The sequence below is a fragment of the Tarenaya hassleriana genome, unplaced genomic scaffold (genome assembly GCF_000463585.1).
Source record: "Tarenaya hassleriana unplaced genomic scaffold, ASM46358v1 Cleome12, whole genome shotgun sequence".
NCBI lineage: Eukaryota > Viridiplantae > Streptophyta > Magnoliopsida > Brassicales > Cleomaceae > Tarenaya > Tarenaya hassleriana.
The window spans coordinates 3,257,373-3,277,689 of NW_010962392.1; the positions used below are offsets into that span (position 1 = coordinate 3,257,373).

Here is a 20,317-nt window from a genome sequence, read left to right on the forward strand (position 1 = left end):
GAAAATATTAAGAGTTGAAATCTATATAAGATAGTGGGCCCATATTGTATAAATTTCTTATAGTTCCCACCCATTTTCTATGAGAGAACATTTTCTACGTATTATTAGCCTTGAAGATGTCTAGCAACTAAAAAAAATATGTCGACCACTTTCTTCAAATATAGATTCCTGCCTGTCATATATAATATATATGATATATATATATAATTAGGGAATTATCCTGAATTCAATTTTACAGTATTTATATAAAATAATTTTATGTAGATATCTTTGGAAAAAAATATTATCTATTGCTTTTCTACAAGGAGACTTGTCGAATGATCAGATTGTTTAAAAGTTTTAAATATGTCATGTTTTATTCGTTCCTATAAATGCGGACAATAAAATAAAGTATACATACATACATACATATATATATATATATATATATATATATATATTGCTATGCAGACAAGCACACGCTTAGTCTTCGATAGATCCATCCATTCCACGTGCGGGCCTTCCATTGCCTCATTCAGTTGTTTAAATAAAATCTATTTTTTTAAAAACATTTAAATAATATTTTTAAGTGGCCCTGTTCTTAAATTTTGTTTCTCCCATGAAAATCTTTATGGTTCCACTTTTTTCTATTTACTCTCTTTTTCTATTTTTTGGTTCATATTTTTTGGCAGTTTTATTACCATAGATAATAAATACAATCCTTTAATTTTTTATGACATCATAACTAGTTTTTCACCCCGCGTGTATCATACGGATTGTAAATACGAATAATTTTTAAAAATATTATTAGTTTTAAAATTAAATATATTATATTTTATTTCTGAATTTATAATTCATATACTAAATCAAAATGATAATAGTTTTAAAAATATTGAGATAGCGGTATAATTTCTATATTTATATAACAAATGTATTTACCTTTATATATAGTACGAATTAAAAATAAATATAGATTTTAAATAAATTATTAGTTTTAAAATTAAATATAATATATTTTGTTTTTAAATTTATAATTTGTATTATTAAATTAAAAAGTGACTTTTTATTATTAAATTAAAAATCGAAAACCTTAATAGTCACAAGAAGTTTTATAGATTTAGTTGATATTTTTAAGGCGACATATTTTTGTGTTAGGTTTATATTGTATTGTATAATTTTATATTTTTTTAAAAAGAAAGATTGTGACTCTCGAAATAAAAAATAAGACAAAACCTATATTATTGATATTATAGTTGATTTAACAAATATGTATCGGATATAAGTTTATTAAGTAATAAAATAAGAACATATATTTTTTTTAATTGTTTTTCGATTTGTAAGAATGGATTATACATATAACTATTTATTAAAAAACTCATTTTGATAGTTCAACCGGTAAAATAAAGACGTAAAACATTTGTTCTATCCCAAGTTCAAATCTTAAATTAGGGAGGAGAGTGTAATTCCAATAAAATGGTTTGCCTCCGGTCCTAGAATTAATTCGAACCTCGACCTAGGACACCTCTTAAAAAAAACTATTTGTTAAAGACTATGGTTTCGATCAAAAATAAATATTTTCTTATATAGATAAAATAAAATAAAAATAAAATATTGGTATAATACTAAACCTATACAATCCCACCTATATTTAAATTTTTTAGATATATGTTTAATTCAACCAAATTAATAAAATACAACATAAATAATGTTTCTTTTATTTGCCAATCTAAGTCATTGTATCATAGTAATATTTAACCACTTTTGTACTAAAAAATAAAAATAAAAATTATATCATATTTATATGATATATATATATATATTTTGTCACAATAATATTGGTTCAACAATCCATATGAAATCAATCAACTTCTAATTTAAATATATTTGAGTTAGATTCTCATTTAACTTGGCCTTTTCATTTAGTTTTGACTAATATTTTGTTAAATTTGTATCTTATTATTCTTATCATTCCAATTAGTTTATCTAATCCTCCACGATCCTTTCTAAATTCTTTGATTATACGATGAATGAATTGACTTAGTTTCTCATATGTGAAAACTCTCATCGTCTCATAAACCATCTAAGATAAGAGTTTGGGCCTCAAATAAAGTATCACTTACCAAACTCATATTCTAATAAAACTCGATATGACCGACCTTTTGCTTGGAATGTGAATTTCAAGACCTAATTTGATAAGTATCTTAAAAACCTTCAAAACAAAAAACCCATTGATATTAAGAGAAATTTACCCGATCAAACTGATATTTCACATTTACTCCTATAAAAACTGGTATTTTTATACTTTTTGTTAGATACATTTCAGATTTTTAAGAGTTAACGCAAATATTAATAGAAAATGTTGCACCATTGCACAAATTTCAGTTTGCATGATATGTCATTAAATATTATATAAATATAAACAATGAGATGATTAAATGTAAGAAGGTTCAAATATAAATAAATATCATATGTGATGGCATTTCATTTGATTATATATATAATATTAATTAGGATTACCTCGTACATACATGACTTTTGAATATAGAAAAATATACTTTATATATAGAAAAAATAACGAATATATCTATATTTAAGTTATTTCAAAAGAATTTAATGTTGCATATGTTTTGTGAGGAAATAGAGTTTATAAAAATAAAGTTTGGGTGTTATAATATTTTCTATTTGATTTAAATTATTTTTTTTATTATGAATTCTATGAAAAACACATTATTATCTGTACAAAATTCATACTTTTATTAATTAAATAATAATATGAAAAGTCACCTGAAACCATGAATTTTAACAAATATTTTATGTAAATATATGATTTTTTTCATTTGTAAATAAATAAATAAAATTTAACAAATTTATATATTCCCGTAAATTTTTTTATTTTAAGCCTTTTCTACGATTCTAACCAAATGTTCGAAACATATACTTTATTACAGTTCTTACCGAACGATTCTTTTGCGAAATAAAGACTCAAAGTTATCATTATTATAGAGAATACATATTTTCATTTGAAACTATTATGAGCATTAGTCATCGACAAAATATTTATAGATGAGAAATTTATTTTTCCACCTTAAACAAAACTTGTTTTGCCATTATACGTGAGGAACCATATATTTCATAGTTAAAAAAAATAGAGAGTAAATGATGAAACTCAATGTTTGACACTATACTATAGTCTATAAACATGAAGACAAAACCGGAAGAGGTCAACGGAGCCATGGAACACTCAATGTTTGACACTATACTATAAACATTATTACTTGTAACCCCTCCATTTATTTTGTCCTTCCTATGCTCTCAGCCTCTCACCTTATCCTTATTAGTTTTCTCTCTATTCTCAGCCTTTTCTTCTTCACCTTATACCAAATCTTTCAATTAGATCATCAAATAATCAAATGAGAGAATATAAGAACCAAATAATGATATTTCTCATTTGATTTTGATTATTGATTTTCGTATTAATTTTAATTTCTTTTTTTATATAAGGAAAAAATTAGAAAAAATAAGACCTATAAATATTTTTTTTTTGTCAAACCAGGAAGTTCACCTGAGCCTTCGGCCCAACCTACATCTCCTTGGGTCCGGGAGCAGCCTTTGAACACACAGCCTTTGACTATGCCTCTCCCTCCCCGCATGTCTGGATTCGAACCCCTGACCTGGAGGAGGAACACCCTCACTTCCAATCCAGGTACCACTCGACCACAGACATGTGGGTACCTATAAATATTTTTGTGAGTGTCTTTTTGCTTTAGTGTAGTTGGCTTGTTTTTTTTAAAAAAATTGTTTCGTTGTCTTGATTTTTAAAGATTATTTAGTTTTAGCTAGGGTTGTAAATCGGGCCAACCCGACCCGAATCCGCATTCAGTCCAAAAGTTTCGGACTCGGTTTCGGGTAGGTCCGATTTTTTCCGGGTCTAAGTAGTTAAGCCCGAAATCTGACCCTATATATGTCGGGTTCGGATTCGGATCAGACCATACCGGCCCGTATAAATCCTTTGTAAAACTTTTTTTTTCTTTTTTTTTTCTTTTCTAATATCGGACTTTCAGGCCGATCCGACTCGAATCCGAAACCCAATTCGAGCCCGCCCGAAAGTACGAATTTTTTCAGTCCGAGAAACTTAGATCCGAAATCCACTAATTTTCGGATGGGCTGGAACGGACTTGGTCCAAATTCACACCCCTAGTTTTAGCAAATGAATCAAAGAACAATGTACTTAGTTTAGGTTTTCATAAAATCAAAATAAAAATTATTCTGCAATCAAATCAATTGACATTTTTGCTTCAAGTTTCGGGGACATCAGATCCACTAAGGAAGAGAAGTCGCAAGCGCAGTAGTTTGGCCTACACGGAATAATAGATTAACAAATATTAATTATATCATATTCCAAAAGACGAAGGAATTTCTCTATATATACACGCTGGTGATCGGAATTCTTCTACATCCACATTCTGAGGTTAATGACAAAAAAAAAATTATATATAAAAAAAATCAATTTCTTTCTTAGCCGCTGTGTTCATCATGTTAGGAAGGTGGGTGACTGAGCCGTTGAGGACCGATCCGAACCCCGAATGTTGTACTTGTCGTACACCTTTTCCCGGTTCTCGGACCACCACGCCTCGGCTTGTTGCTCCCTGAATCTTCTCCGGCTGTCAAAAGATGGATATTTCGAGTGTTGGATCTCCACATTCTTCGGCAAAATTAGTTTTGACAACAAATCGGTTCGATGCTTTACCTGAAACGCACGCGTTTTAGATCCCTGGTTCCATCGCGAAGTGCCACGAGTGTTATGTAAATGCCGGGTTCGTATTGCTCGATCCACTCGGCTTCCACTTGCGGAGCACTTGCCTCCGATTCTACGTTTCTCGCCTTTACGCTGTCTTGGAAAGGTAAAGGTTGGTTGCTTTCAATACCTCCCGAGAAACCATTACTCGTGCGGATTCCATCATTCCTCGGAGACAGGGAATTCGGCCAGAACCTGTTGAGTGAAGCAGTGCTGGCAGCTAATGGTGAAGCCAGTGAGCTGTCGCCGCTAATTGAATCAGACTGTGATGGACGCTGTCCGTTTGCATCGTCAAAATGAAAACCATTTTGCTCAAATCCGTTAAGCAGATGGGCGGTCTCGGCTTCGTATGATCCCGGTGGTAGGCGCTCAGCCATTTCCTTTAGCTGCAAGAAATTTTTCCAATCAAATCATGGGAATGGGAATTCGGAATGCCATTACACATGGACTATATATCAAGCACGATTCACAAATACAGGGATACTTTCGAAATATGCAAGCGGAGTTCAGACAACGGCGACGATTAATTGCGATTAATTGAGAACGACCTGTGCTGTAAGGGACTTTATCACGTCTTTTGCAGCTTTTGATTTAGCAGATTCCTCTGAAACCACAGCCATTGCTTCTTGAACTCTCATTGCAGATTTCTGAAGCTCGTATTCTTGGACCTCGCATCTGTGTCTCAGGCTCTCAACCTGAATAATAACCAGCATTTTTTGCAAAAAACGATAAGCTTACAGCAAAGTTTCTTGACAAATAAATATAGCTTTGGAAAGAACAACAGAGAATTAAAATAAAGGCCGGGAAAAGAATTTTACCTGGGCACGCAACTTGAGAACTTCTTGATTCAGAAGCTCATTAGTCTTGTTCAAACTCTCAGAAATACTTGTTGAGAAAGCGAGACCAGTTGTCGAAGGAATGGGAGTAACCGAACGAGGAGGACTAGATCTCCTTGAGAAAGGTGACACAGATCTGGAGCTTACTGCAGATGGAGTAGCCGATGGCTTTGGAGGCACACGCCTCATATCACCCGTACTTGACAGAGGCGTTTGAGAAGTGCGAACAAGTGAGAAAGTCTCTGATTTCTTTCCTTGTCTAGCTGCCTTGCTATCCAACTGCTTGATCAAATCTATATTTGAAGGCAATCCAGACTTAGCCAGTCTTATCTCGGCTTTGTCCAATCTGTCCTTGTTCTCACCGGAAAGACGCGGCATCGTGTTCTTCTTGCTATTAGTGCTAGCTTCTACCACTTTGCTCAGTTTAATGTAACACAAATCACAGACCCGGTAGGGCTTTCCAGGGTTAGGAGCCAAGGCAGCTCTCAGAGCTTTCTTAGAACTGCAGGAATGACAATGGACGAGACCGCAGTTGTAGCAGTTGTGTCTTTTCCGTGTGAACCCGAAAGCCTGTCTACATGCAGAACATTGAGATTGCTCAGCACCAGAAACCCATTTATGAAGACATATCGCTGCTGTATAGTTTGAACCACATGCGACATATTTTACGTGTCTATCTTTCAAAGCATCGACAAGAGTCGGTGTTTTTCGGTCTGTGATATCTCCATGACCTAATCGCCCATTGGCACCCTTGCCCCATGTGTACACTTCATTCCTAGATGTTAAAACTGCTACATGATATGCACCACAGGCTACTTCTTCGACACACTCGTTAGTGAGCCCGTCTTCTACTAAGCAAGGAAGCTTCCCATCAGCAAGGGGATTCCCTAATTGACCATAAACCACACTTCCCATAGTAAAAACATTTCCTGAAGTGGTCAAGGCGACTGTCAAACTATGTCCACATGCAACTCTGTGAAAATTATAATCAATCAGAGCTGGTACACATGTGGGTTTAAGACGAAGCTCTTTATCTCCATGTCCAAGACGGTTTTTATCTCCATCACCCCAGGTGAAAAGCTTTCCTGATGAAATACTTGAACTTGACTGAGTAACAATGACTTCAACTACTGCAGCAGTATGCCATACACCACATGCGACGGCAATTGTTCTAAGCCCAGATAAGGATTCAACTTCTCTCGGGTAAAATACAGTTTCTCTATCACCGTGCCCCAAAACACCGAATGTCCCATCGCCAAAAGTAAAGAGCTGTCCAATTGATGTTATCAACGCAGTGTGCCATGGTCCACAGGTCACTGAAGCAACTTGTAGACCTTCAAGAGGTCCGGAGATTCTCTTAGGTATCCAATGACTTACATCAGTGCCATGGCCAAGAAGCCCTGCATTGTGTGTTCCATCACCCCATGTATAAACCTCTCCCGTCATTGTAACAGCACATGTATGGAACTCACCACAGGCAACAAAATCGACACCGGTAGCAGCTAGGGACTCAATAAGTTGTGGTCCAGTAACATCTTTTCCATTCCCATGGCCAAGTCGTCCTCCAGATTCTTCGCCCCATGTAAAAACCTCACCTTGTCTAGTCACAAGAGCGGCATGCCTTACGCCACATGCAATATGGTGTACATCCAAAACTACGTTGGACTCCAATGGCCTTGGAAGTAGAACATCAGATCTTGAAGTGACATAATTCACATTTTTACTGGCCTCTACTTTAAAAGCATGATCGCATATCACCTCACCCCATATATAAACATCACCTAGGGCATCACAGTCATCTGGGACAGAACCATGACTTGAGGTACTTTGCGCACTAGATACACTAACCCGAAACACATCTGACCCAGATCCTCTTGCTATCATGTTGGGGCTATCAGATGCTACATGTGACCTCCCAAAATTGACAGAATTCTCAGGTCTAGAAGGTTCTGGAAGACTGATTGAATTGTCAGAAAAGGCCTCAGCAATGCTGAAATCTCGAGAAGCACTAACCGAGCTGTTGGCAGAACTACCTAATGTCAAGTCTCTGCTGTCCTGAAGATGATGAAAATCAAACAAAATATGACTTTACGAAAATCACCGCAGAGTTGCTCCTTGTGAGAAAAGAAAGGAATCTAGATCCACCATAAGAAAACATAGGAGAAGGCTTTAATCATATAATACATTTAGAAGTGATCAAATAACACTAAATAAACCCTTTTTAAGCACATTTTTTTTATTACGTACAGCGATGGAGAGACCTCCATCACTCCAGCCATCAATCTTTGAGCGCCCACCCTGACCTGATATCAAAGCTTTGAGGCCTGCTATCCACACTTCTGCCTCAACTTTGTCCTTGCAGATCTGAAAAAAAGAGAACCTATTTCAATGAATTAAACAGAAGGAAATGATAACCTGATTAAAAAAGAGTACCAAAGATCCATCACCAACCAAATCAAGTGTCCGCTTCGCGTTGTTGTATATGAGAGAAAAAGATAAATAATCCTTTTCAGGACGGAGGTAACGTTGGAAAACAGCCTAGTAGCACAAACGGAACACAATCCATAAGATTTTTACAAACAAAATACTTGCAATTTTGCTGTCATTGCATGACGCTGTGGTAAAAGAGAAGAAGAAATTTACAGTTCTTTGTCCTGGAACAATCCTAGAGACGGAAGATATCTTCAGACGTTTTTCACCACCATTTGATATCCAGATCAAAAATGTCTCATCCTGCAAATAAAACATGTCCAAGATGGTAAGCCATCAAACAAAATCAAAGTATAAGCTGACAATGTGATAGCGTATTAAGGATCAAAACAGCAAGGACATCAATTTCCTTGAAACACTTTGGCGAGTGGATCCATATACGCATTGATCTAAAATTATAAAATCTAAACAAAAGGATCCACATTACATCCATACAGCTGTGCTTGCTGTAGCCATGAGGAAGACTTTTAGCACAATATGAAACAAGTAAAAACTTTCAAGCTGACTGATAATGAAACTCTTGGGGAATGAGGTTTCAATCAAAACTATAAAACGTCATTCCAACTAACTATTTCGCCACCATCAAAAAATTTACGCTTAGAGAGCACTAAGCTTTATCTACAGTCTGGTAGAAAGAACCTTTAGACTTCTTAGCTTATCAAGAATTCTGCTAGTACCCCAAATATGAAGAATAACAACAGAGCTTCAACTGTGCACCCCAAAGAAAACATACATTAGAAAGTCGGAAGGGACAAAACTTTGGCTTTCCTTTCCGACCATACTTCAGAAGTTGAGCACCTTTCTTCAAAGCAATCAAAGCCTACAAAAAGACACGAAGGATATTGTAGGGAAGATTCAGGAGAGTCCAAAAAATGCCACAAGAGGAAATCGAAATCACAGAGACAGCCAAGCATAAGTTTTAGACTTATTCTATTGAAACCGATTATGGACCCAGAATAGACTTATATCCCAATCACGTGAAGAGAAAATAACGCTAACCAACCAAAAAATCAGTTCAAAGGCCCCGGGACCAGTCATGAACTCCACTAATGGACGAACATAGATGAAAGCATATCCGAGAGTACCAACGATGCAAGAAATAGCCAAATTTCCCTGAACATTCGTGACTTCTCCATTGAAACTGGAAGCCCAAACCGAGTCAGAGTATCACCATCCCCCAGACGGATGATTCACATTCGGCATACACCAATACCGAAGTCTCCCATTCTCATCAAAATGAAAATGCAGGAGAGAGAGAGAGAGAGAGGACCTGCTCGATGTCTCGCTCGGCATTACCGTAGCTAACAAGATCTGCCATTCCATGTGAGATGTTCGCCGAACCGCCACCCTCTCCGAACGCTCCCTGGAGCACCGGTCATCATAAACAAACAAGAAGGCGTGAAGTCCCCACCGCCTTAACCATCAAACTCCGCCGTTCAAACCACACCCAGACCGTCGCACACTATGTATATCAAGTCGTCCGACGAAAAGTGAAACTGTCTTCAAAGAAAAAAAGGTAAAAAAACGCAAAGCCACTCCGTTTAGCTCCACAAACTGTGCAGATCTGCGAATCTCTACGGAATTCGAAACCCTAACCACTCGTTCTCAGAGTTCACGTAAAATTCGACCGATTTCAGCTACTACTCAAGGAAAAACCCGCAACTGTTCGACTGGTAACAGCTGTAATGCTCAGAAATTCTTGCGAAAAGCGATTTCCCAGCAATCGGAGACAACTCCCCGGCGACCGAAATCCTTTCGTAGCGAGTAGTCGAAGATGAAAACGGCGCTGGAAAAATGGACGGAAGAGACGAGGAGAGACCGGAGAGAGAGAGAGAGAGAGAGGGAGGGAGAGAGAATATGAAATCTGAGCGTAGTAGAGAGAACCGGCGGCGAAAATACTTTCGTGCAGAAATCCAAATACGGACGGAGTCAAAGATGAAAAGTAAAATATTGGATTAACAAGGAAAAAAACAAAAAAAGGTAATTATATTTTATTCCTACCAATGTAAAATGGTAAATCATCTGACAAAAATTAGTAATTCAAACAAAAATTCCTTTTGCTTCATCATTTTTTTTAATTTTTTTTTTGGTCAAAATCATTTTTTTAAATTTTAGCTTGCAAACAATAACACAACGTAAATTTTGGTATGTCTTCTTATATAATATATGTATATATATAATGTCCTATTTAAATAATACACCTCTATGAATATTATTCTATTTTTAATTATCACCTACTAATCAGGAATTAAAAAGCATTTTTGTCAAAACTAAAATTCAAGCGAAAGTTACAGGTCCACCCATTAATGGTATGACACCATAACTGGGCATATGAAAAAATAAAATAAAAATAATAATTCTAGTTCCTAAGTATATTGATTAATAGAAAGTTACAGGTGCGTAATTTTTATTTACAATAAATTATATAAAATACATTTTTAGATAGATTATTTAAAGATATAAAAGACATATTTTTTTATTTCTAAAAAACTCATAAAAATATATGAATTTTCTAACATATTTAAAAAAATTTATCAATTTTTAATTTGATAAATAAATAAAATAAATATTTAAATGTGTCATATACCAATTTTTAATTTGATAAAAATGTAAATATTTAAATGTTTCATATATAAATTTTAACTCGATAGCTCTTTCCAAATTGTTTTATATACGAATTTTAATTGAAATAATTTTAAAAGCGTACATTGTGTAAAATTATTTTTTATTTTAAGATTTTTTTTATATATATTTCAAAACACAATATATTTATTTTTATCAAATTAAAATTTCTATATCTTGTGTTACATTTTAAAGTTTGTGTATTTTTGAAAATTTTCTATTTCAGATTCTCTAATGATTTTTTATTATAAGGTTTGATGAAATAAAGGGCTGTTTGAAAATTCAAAATTGGTGCAATCAGAATACAATATTGACGCGGAAAAAGATAGAGTCGCGATCACTTACATGGCATGAGGAGACAATGTCAAATCCCGAGGCGACATTTGGCAATATACTATAAAAATACATAGTTTAAAACACTCAAAATGACTACTTACTTTATTATTATTATTATTATTATTATTATTATTATAATGATGGGAGTTGTATTTCTTTGTAAGCAAAGAAACCCATGAATAGAATACTCATTGCATTGTTTATTTTTTATTTTTAACCAGTCATATTATTTAGGCTGCTTTTTTTTATATTTCTCTTAAGGTTGCACTACACGTCGTCTTTAAAGCCTTTGAATCCAAACGTGACCTTAGAGAGGCTTCGACGGCGAGGTTGGAGGTTATCTCACGCGCCGGCGAGCGTTACGTCATTACGTTACGGCGGTGGTGTCCGCACGTTGGGTTGGGCTGACGATAATACCCTTCTTGTATGATGACATGGCAGAGACGAAACCAAGTTATTCGGCTAACGATAAGAGTGATAAATACTTCATGCATGGAGTTTGTCAGCCGCCTGGTAAATGCATGGAGTTTCATTTTCATGCTCTCCAAGTTCCTGTTGAGACAGATATCACATGCCCTTGACCGTGGACAACCAAATCGATGCACACTAGGGGTGGGCATAATTCGGATACCCGAAAAAATTGAGAGATTTGGATTTGGATCCGGAAGACTCCGCTATTTAGCTATAAGATTTGTATCCGGGATTTGGAATTTATGAGTATCCGGGATACGTGTATTCGAAATAATGGTCGGATATTCGCGGGTATCCGGATCCGGATTTATTTAAAAAAACAACAATATTTATATATAAAATTTGTAAAAATAAATATATATTTATAAAAATTGATGAATTATGATAAAATATATGAGATAAAGGAGATAATAAGAGATAAATAATAATAAATTTATTTTTTTGAATTAATATTAAAACATATGAAATTATTTAATCTAAAATAATTATATTTTATAAAAATGTTATATTAATATAAGATATAATTATTTATAATCATAATAGTCGGGTACCCGCGGGTATCCGGTTTTAAAAATTCTATTATTCGGATTTGGATTCGGATTTACGGGTATTAAAAAATTGGGATTTGGATCCGGATTTGAAAATTACGAGTACTCTAAAATCAGATATCCGTGAGACGAGTATCCGATGTATACCCGATTTTTGGGTATTTGTGTCCAGCCCTAGTTCTGATATTCCCATTTGTATGATACCCGCAGATATCCGTTTTAAAAATTCTATTATCCGGATTTGGATTCGGATTCACGGGTATTGAAAAATCGAGATTTAGATTCGGATTTGAAAATTACGAGTACCCTAAAATTGGATATCCGTGAGACGAGTATCCGACGGATATCCGATTTTCGGGTATTTGTGTCCAGCCCTAATGCACAGAGATATCGTACCATGAGAGATCACATACTTGCCTTGAAGTTTTGGTATCACTTGACTAAGAAAAATTAGTAGCCTTTTGTATTTTCCACTTGAGCATGGGAATTTTAGTATGCCTCAAGGACCTTTTTATACACTACCATCTAAATGTTTTAATTCTAAAGTAACAAAGAAAGAACGTTCAACCAGCCAACAAAAAATTGGTTACCAATCACTACTTATAAAACAATTATACCAGCTTTGACATAATTAAACTTGGTATCATTTATTATAAAAAAGGGTTTTCTCCTTTTCACCAAGCTTGGTCCAAAAGCCCAATATTCTTTTTTTTTTAATTTTGATATTCGAAAGTTATGATCTATTTTTTTTTGAAAATTTTTGGTTAAATGAAGAGTTGTTTTCATTTTCATTTTTTAATACTCTTTCCAGAGAATAAATGATAGATCGACAAATTAAATGATTATATCGTAAGGAGAGATAAAAATATCATTTTGTATTATATATATATATTAAAATTAAGATTTTATAAGAATATTGTGAAATTAAAATAGTAGAATAATAGTATTTTATGTATTAAATGCGTTCCTCCTCGAGTTTTGCTTACCTTTTCAAACCCCAAGAAGCCATCCACGTGGGCCTGTCAGATGAGGATAAATAACGGGACCCACATTTATCTTGATTCCAAGGGTCCCACATGATTCTCTCGTTGTCGTTTCCCGAAAACATCTCTGAAATATTTACATTTCCACCCCATAAAGTTTTAGATTCTTGTATTAAACCAAAAATATTTCAATTTATCAATATTTGGAAGACAAGATTTTGTTTTCGGTCTTCCAACAATCGCATTAGAGAATAATAATATTAGTATGAGAAAACATCATATTTGCTAAAATATTTTTTACCTTGTGAATACAATACTCACATTTATAATTTTTTTATCAATATATTTTAATGATTAAAAATCTATTCATATAAAAACTATCTTTATAATTTTATTACAAATTATATAAAAATAAATTGTATCGATTCTTAAAATGTTTCAAACAGTAATTTTAATTCACGTGAACATGGAGTTTTGATAAATTAATTTCCACCTAATCTAAATCTAATTAAAAAATTTGTGGTATATAACGAATATAAAATAAAATAAATATATAAGAAATGTTCCACGATAGTGTTAATGTTCCCTAAAATTTTTAAAAATAATCAATTATGATATGATATTTTTTATCACAAGTACCACGGTAGCGTTCATTTTAAATTTATATTTTTGAAATGAATGGACCAATTTGTTTTTCTATAAACATTAGGAATAAAAAAAGAATTAAGGCTTTCAAGAGGGTCAAAAAAATAAATAAACAAAAGATTTGGGGAAGCCCAAGCAACCGATCTTTTCTATCATTTTTTTTATTTTAGAAATTTGAAAAATGATCGCTCATCTGATTCTCATGAGAAGGTAAAGCATCCATTCTCGCTTGCTATAAAAAATAAACGAAGCTCCATCCATCTCTCTCGGTCTTCCATATCTCTCTCTCTACCTCCATTTCACCCCCTCTCTCTCTCTTAGATCTGCGATTGTACCGGATTCAGTTTCTGCAGTAACAATGTTGGGAGCTTTGGAGGAGGAGACGGTGGCGATGAACGGGAAGGCGGTAGAGATCTTGTCGGAGGATTTCGATCCGACGGCAGTGGTGGCGGAGCCGCTGCCTCCGCTCGCGGAAACGGTTAATGGCGTAGGGGATTTTGAAGAAGATGACGTTTGTCCGGTGAAGGAGAAGGTGAAAAATACCACGACGACGGAGATGAACGGAGGAGAGAAGGAGATCGTGCTCGGTCGGAACGTACACACAACGTGCCTCGCCGTGACGGAGCCTGAGGCCAACGACGACTTCACCGGTGACAAGGAAGCGTACATGGCGAGCGTCCTGGCTCGGTACCGCAAAACCTTGGTCGAGAGGACCAAACACCATCTGGGTAATTTCCTTTTTTGGTAACTTGCAATCCATCTGGGTAATTTCATGATTTAGAAGAATATTAGGGTATGTACAAGATATGTAAGTAATATATCACAGAACAAATCCTGACCAAGGCCGACCGAATCTAGATGCGAATCAAGGGCCTTCTTCATTTTATACGAATATATGACCATGTTCCTCCTGTAGACCAAGTGTTCGAGGTATTTCCTGAATGGGGGAGGTTTCGGTACATTATGTGGAATCTGGTTTGTCGTAGGTTATCCGTATAACTTGGATTTCGATTACGGAGCTCTGGGGCAGTTGCAGCATTTCTCCATCAACAATCTGGGAGATCCGTTCATCGAGAGCAACTACGGTGTTCACTCCAGACCCTTTGAAGTCGGTGTCTTGGATTGGTTTGCACGTCTTTGGGAGATTGAGAAAGATGATTACTGGGGTTACATTACAAACTGTGGCACCGAAGGAAACCTTCATGGGATTTTAGTTGGGTATGTTTGGATGAATCTCTGCTGTCTGGATCTGAGAAGTAGTTATTTCTGTTGTTAATCGATGCGAGACAATTGATACTGTTGCTGGTTTGATCTTGCAGGAGGGAAGTGTTTCCGGATGGGGTTCTGTATGCATCTCGTGAATCGCATTACTCTGTCTTCAAGGCGGCTCGTATGTACAGAATGGAGTGCGTGAAGGTCGATACGCTTATATCGGGAGAGATCGACTGTAAGGATTTCAAAGAGAAGTTGCTGGCTAACAAAGGCAAACCCGCAATCATCAACGTGAACATAGGTTGGTGTCTTTTATATCTTTTGTGCCATGTGTCCTGTAATGTGTGATTTACGGTCTTGTGGCTAATGAGTATGTTGTCCCGCAGGAACAACTGTGAAAGGAGCTGTTGATGACCTCGATCTTGTTATCGAAACCCTCAAAGAGAATGGCTTCTCGCAGGATAGATTCTACATTCACTGCGATGGAGCTCTGTTCGGATTGATGATGCCTTTTGTCAAACGTGTAAGTTCTCTCTTCGATCCGATCTTGTTTGTTCATCCTCTTTCGGATGTCCCTCTAAGCTTGATATTTTCGGGTTATCTTGGATGTCATGAGATATCTGTCACTGGATCTGTTTTGCTGAGCCTGATTCTCCTTCTCGACTGTGAACAGGCACCGAAAGTCACATTCAAGAAACCGATAGGAAGTGTGAGTGTCTCGGGCCACAAATTTGTCGGTTGTCCAATGCCTTGCGGTGTACAGATAACGAGGATGGAGCACATCAAAGTACTCTCGAGAAATGTTGAGTACCTCGCCTCGAGGGATGCAACGATCATGGGAAGTCGGAATGGGCATGCCCCGCTGTTCCTCTGGTACACCCTCAGCCAAAAGGGCTACAAGGGTTTCCAGAAAGAAGTCCAGAAATGCCTAAGAAATGCTCATTACCTCAAAGACCGTCTTCGAGGAGCCGGGATCAGCGCCATGCTTAATGAGCTCAGCAGCACCGTTGTCTTTGAACGGCCCAAAGACGAAGAGTTTGTGAGAAGGTGGCAGCTCGCTTGCCAGGGAAATATCGCTCACGTCGTGGTGATGCCAAGCGTCTCGATCGGTAAGTTGGACAGCTTCCTGAACGAACTCGTCGAGCAGAGATCACTCTGGTACAAGGATGAGTCTCAGCCTCCTTGCGTGGCTTCCGATGTGGGCACTGAGAATTGCATCTGTCCGACTCACAAGTGAAACCGGTTTCGGCAGTATCCGTCTGTCTGTTGTCTCGTAAACCAATCGGTTATTTTCTGAATCATTTTGTTATACCCTGGAAATTGGTTTTGCATCAGTGTTAAATTTTCCGGTTTAGCTACTTGACTGGCTTCCTTAGTAAATTGTTTACAAAGTCACCTGATATTTTAAGTGGAACGGACAGCGTATGTGCATACTGATACAAATGAGATCACACCATGACCATTCACAGTATATATATATATACATGAATGCATACATACCTCTACATGCAATGATGCAACCTGAAACAAATGCTAAATGCCTCTCCAGCGAAAGTGAAGTAACCAGACGTGAAATGAACTTAGCCGCGCTTTGTGAAATCCATGAAGGTCGGGTGCTGTGGCTGTCCATTCGTGCTGGAAGGCGGCGAGTTGGTCATCTGTTGTCTCTTGTGAGCTCCGAACTGATGGAGCATTGTCGGCTGAGCTCGGTTGTAAGCGTTCCCGTTGGGCGGAGGGATTTCTCCGGCGGCTATCTTTAGTCGTTTTAGTTCTTCCCTCAGCGTCTCATTCAGGGCTGCAGCCAAGTTGCATGACTTAAGGGTTATTCTCCGTGAATTCACGCTCTTCTCTATGGCTGGACGTGGGTACCCGGACCCATGGATACCCGATATTCCGAAATCTGAATGCTGGCAAATACTCGAGCCGTGGGTTCGAGTACGGGTTCCATCCTCAGGGAGATGGAGGAGAGAGAGGGCACGCCAGCATCAAGGGGAGATGAGGCGAGATCAGCAAAGGTGGCAAGGCAACTGTCCGGGTTCGCGGTGAATAGGGTGTTTTATAATCTTTTTGAATGATTTTTTTAAGAGAGATTAAGATTTGATTTGCTTTAAGTTTCGAGGCAGAGAGAGGCCGAGGGCGATTTCTATGCCTCACCTTTGAAATTCGCCGCACCTCTTATGAGGTACACCTTGACTCACCCCTTCCACTCGAGTCCTCCATCTCTCCTCCCGAATCTTGCCCTCGACGCACCCCGTGGGTACCCGGCATCCAGATACCCGACCCTCATAAGGCCGAGACCAAATCCCCTGACCGAGAAACCCAAGGGAGACGAGGCTGAGATCAGTGGCCGGAAAATCCAGGTGCCCGTACCCACCCCTACTCTTCTCGGACTCGCTTGTGCTTAAAAGGTTTGCAGAACAATCAAAGGGATTAAATGACTTACCATCCCGAAGTTGAGCTTGTTGCTCCAGGGCTTGCAACCGCAGTTTGAGTTGTTTATTCTCCGTGGACAGTTCAGATGTGCCTCTCTGTATCAAACACAAACAAAATCAGTTAGTTGTCGGACTGACCTCGTTAGGTAGCATTTCCTGAATTGTGCTGAAAGTTTAACTTAGAGATGAAGGGCAAAACATTTAACAGTCATGGGAAGAAAAATGAGGGTTATTATCGTGATTCGTCAAGCATAGCTCGGTCTTAAAGCAAGGAAAAATAAAACAGGGATCACAACTCCCGACTCCCGAGCAACCTGGCTTACTGAAAACTCTCCATCCCTGAAGCTGCGAAGTTTTCCATCATACCTCGCATGATTACCAGCTTTACACGACAAGATCCATCACTTCTCATTACTCTGTGTCTACCAAATGAAGGTAAAGAACGAAAACATCGAGAAGTAATCAAACAAACAAATCCTACCAACACTTGAACAAGATTTAGAGAAACAGTTAACCAAGATATACGGACCGAGGAAAGAGCTAAATACAAGCACAGATCGCGTATATACATACATATATAGAGTTGAGAAGATAGTGAAAGAAGCAACCATAGAAAATTCGGAAAGAAAAGTAAACCTCCTCTTGATGACCATCTTCATTAAACTAAATCCAAAGGATTTAACTTGTGAAGAAGAACGTACGTGTAAACGCAATATGGCCTTGACCAAGTCCTGTGTAAATCATGTTACCTGCAACATGGTGACCTGAGCGGATAGAGTGGTTGCTTCATTCTGAAGTGTCTGCACCTTCCTCTCCAGCTCATTCGTATACCTAATCTTCCTCTCCTTCGACCTTGCCGCAGATTGTCTGTTCGCTAGAATCCTATGAACACCACATCACAGGACAAAGATCAAAACTTTCTTACCTATCATCAAGTAGAAGGGACCATAATTCCAAATTGGGCTTTCGCCAAACAGCTCATCGATTCGAATATGCCCAAGGAAAACTGTCATGGACTCTAAACATTACCTATAGCGGAATTGGGGAAAATGAAAACCCTAATTCTGGTCCGAATTCAGGAAGAGAATAACTGGAAGTTGGAGCTTCAGTGACGTTAAACGACAAATTTTCTTAGATTTACCGTTTAGCTCTCTTGGGATCGATGAGTGCAAGCTCGGCGAGTTTGTCGCTTCCCATACCCATTGCCTTCTTCGAACCGTCCTTGCCACTCACGGCAGCGAGAATCGATTCGAGGTTAAGCGATGCCGAACTGCTAGCTCCGTCCATGGAACTACTCCTGTGATGACGCCCCGTCTTCTCTCCGGTATCAGCGGCTAGAGTTTTCCCGCTGAATTGATCATCCGCCATGGCAGAGGATGAGAGCCCTAGGTCGTCGAAGAAATCGGAGTCAACCGATAAGCTTCGGACATGGCGGACGGGTCTGGGGAGATATGTCTGCGGTGGAAGAAGCGGCGGGCCGTTGGATGAGGACTCGTCGGAGGGAGAATCGACGGCCATCGGTGAGACTTGCGGCGGAGGAAGAGGCGGAGTTGCGGCAGAGAGGAAGTGAAGGGAGGATAAGTCAATATCGGGAGGATCGAAGAGGAGAAGATCGTCGAAGGAATCACCGCCGGAGAAGAAGGTGTCGGAGCGAGCTCGCCGGTGATGAGACACGCGCTGACGCGGCGGCACGTCCGGCATACGGTCTATCTCGCTGAGCATCGCCGGATTTGGTCTCAGATTTCCGTCCATAGCTTCTCCGGTGAAGGAGGCTGCTGCTTCACCGCGGGGTCGGAGGTGGCGACAAAGGAGCTTGGAGAGGCTGGTCGCGGAGACGATGGTAAGGAAAAAAATGAAAGAGTTGCAAACAAAAGCTGAAAGCAAAGCAGAGTGAAAAGTTTTGGTCGTAAAATGAATTAAATTTATTATTTTGTTTGATAAAATAAAATATTAGTTGGACATAATTTTAAACACTTTTAGACCAAATTAAAAAAGAATTTGGCACTTATAATTTATGTTTTGATATTCATAGCTCAAAATTTTAAAATATTTTTTCTCTAATTTTAAATGAAACTAACTTTCAAGAATTTAAATTCCTTAAAATAAAGATTCATTGATTTAATGTTTTATTTTTAATCAGATTGTGAAAAAATATATTATAAAAGAAATTTGGACTTATACTATATATAAATATGTAGAAACCATTCACCGAATTTTGTCACACAATTTGGAAACACACAAATTTATAAAAACAAAAACGATGTACTTATTACTGTGGAAATTATCTATAACTTAAAACATCGTACACCTAAAAGATTTTGGATATTTAAATTAAATTTTTGGATATTTTTATCGATTTATTATTGGATTTTCTTTGCTTCGCAGCAAAAATGAGGACAAAAAGGATATTTTCTTAAAATTATTATTTTTTAAACTTTTGTTCTTCTTTTATAATGATAGATATAGGAAAAATCCACAAGTGAGAAAGTTATTGTGCCACCAACCATTACATAACTCTTCACAAGAAAATGACATTTGTTCTTTCTTAATTAATGATATTAGTGACTAATCTAATATCTGTATTTGCCAATAATGCGCACTGTAATTTCAAAATCTACATCATAGAATTGGAAGAAGAGGGGCCCAAATTTATCTTGCTGACGTAAAGATAATTTTGTTATAAGGAAAAAGCCACCCAAAATTATAAAATTATCGAAATAGACCACATTAAATTATATAGTTTTTTTTCTAATTAAATACATTTTGTCTCCATCTGTAAGAAAAAAAAATTATCCTATGATCGAATCGGTACATTTGAAACATTAATTTTCATACAAAACCACACAGCGAATCATTCACTTAAAACAATATGTGAATGGACCAAACAATCGGAATATTCATGTTCATACAAATCATATGAAAAGTTATACACCAACACAACAGAAATAACGGCCAAACTCCAGATTCT

At 37.0% G+C, this 20,317-nt stretch overlaps 3 protein-coding genes across 4 annotated transcripts; 1 reads left to right on the forward strand and 2 right to left on the reverse strand.

Annotated features, from left to right (window-relative positions):
• Window positions 1–4,347: 4,347 nt before the first annotated feature.
• On the reverse strand, window positions 4,348–10,032 carry LOC104806852. 2 transcript variants are annotated; one of them, XM_010531937.2, is made up of 9 exons: window positions 9,371–10,032; window positions 8,834–8,920; window positions 8,254–8,343; window positions 8,062–8,148; window positions 7,858–7,974; window positions 5,593–7,665; window positions 5,320–5,469; window positions 4,727–5,160; window positions 4,348–4,640 (listed from the first exon to the last, which is right to left on the reverse strand). In XM_010531937.2, exons 1-9 carry the CDS (start codon window positions 9,416–9,418, stop codon window positions 4,511–4,513), a joined length of 3,216 nt encoding a protein of 1,071 aa, XP_010530239.1. In that variant the 5' UTR covers window positions 9,419–10,032; the 3' UTR covers window positions 4,348–4,510. The 2 variants fall into 2 exon arrangements, with proteins under 2 accessions (XP_010530239.1, XP_010530240.1); XM_010531938.2 differs by having other exon boundaries at window positions 5,323–5,469; window positions 9,371–10,031.
• Window positions 10,033–13,924: 3,892 nt separating this feature from the next.
• On the forward strand, window positions 13,925–16,275 carry LOC104806853 (serine decarboxylase). Its single transcript, XM_010531939.2, has 5 exons — window positions 13,925–14,433; window positions 14,692–14,923; window positions 15,025–15,218; window positions 15,304–15,440; window positions 15,591–16,275. Exons 1-5 carry the CDS (start codon window positions 14,064–14,066, stop codon window positions 16,152–16,154), a joined length of 1,497 nt encoding a protein of 498 aa, XP_010530241.1. The 5' UTR covers window positions 13,925–14,063; the 3' UTR covers window positions 16,155–16,275.
• Window positions 16,276–16,297: 22 nt separating this feature from the next.
• LOC104806854 (transcription factor VIP1) lies at window positions 16,298–19,225 on the reverse strand. Its single transcript, XM_010531940.2, has 4 exons — window positions 18,491–19,225; window positions 18,099–18,231; window positions 17,361–17,445; window positions 16,298–16,712 (listed from the first exon to the last, which is right to left on the reverse strand). The coding sequence occupies exons 1-4, from the start codon at window positions 19,099–19,101 to the stop codon at window positions 16,498–16,500; spliced, it is 1,044 nt and encodes a 347-aa protein (XP_010530242.1). The 5' UTR covers window positions 19,102–19,225; the 3' UTR covers window positions 16,298–16,497.
• Between the last annotated feature and the right edge of the window lie 1,092 nt (window positions 19,226–20,317).

Bases quoted from the DNA above. Each gene is read 5' to 3' on its own strand.
- LOC104806852 (XM_010531937.2), bottom strand. From the start codon at position 9,418: ATGGCAGATCTTGTTAGCTACGGTAATGCCGAGCGAGACATCGAGCAG. The intron at 8,921-9,370 runs GTCCTCTCTCTC...GTCTTTTTGTAG, and splicing joins CCGAGCGAGACATCGAGCAG to GCTTTGATTGCTTTGAAGAA. The intron at 5,470-5,592 runs GTAAAATTCTTT...GTTATTATTCAG, and splicing joins TTCTCAAGTTGCGTGCCCAG to GTTGAGAGCCTGAGACACAG.
- LOC104806853 (XM_010531939.2), top strand. From the start codon at position 14,064: ATGTTGGGAGCTTTGGAGGAGGAGACGGTGGCGATGAACGGGAAGGCG. The intron at 15,219-15,303 runs GTTGGTGTCTTT...GTTGTCCCGCAG, and splicing joins AATCATCAACGTGAACATAG to GAACAACTGTGAAAGGAGCT. The intron at 15,441-15,590 runs GTAAGTTCTCTC...GACTGTGAACAG, and splicing joins TGATGCCTTTTGTCAAACGT to GCACCGAAAGTCACATTCAA.
- LOC104806854 (XM_010531940.2), bottom strand. From the start codon at position 19,101: ATGGACGGAAATCTGAGACCAAATCCGGCGATGCTCAGCGAGATAGAC. The intron at 18,232-18,490 runs GTAAATCTAAGA...TGGTGTTCATAG, and splicing joins GATCCCAAGAGAGCTAAACG to GATTCTAGCGAACAGACAAT. The intron at 17,446-18,098 runs GTAACATGATTT...TGTTTGATACAG, and splicing joins CTCAGGTCACCATGTTGCAG to AGAGGCACATCTGAACTGTC.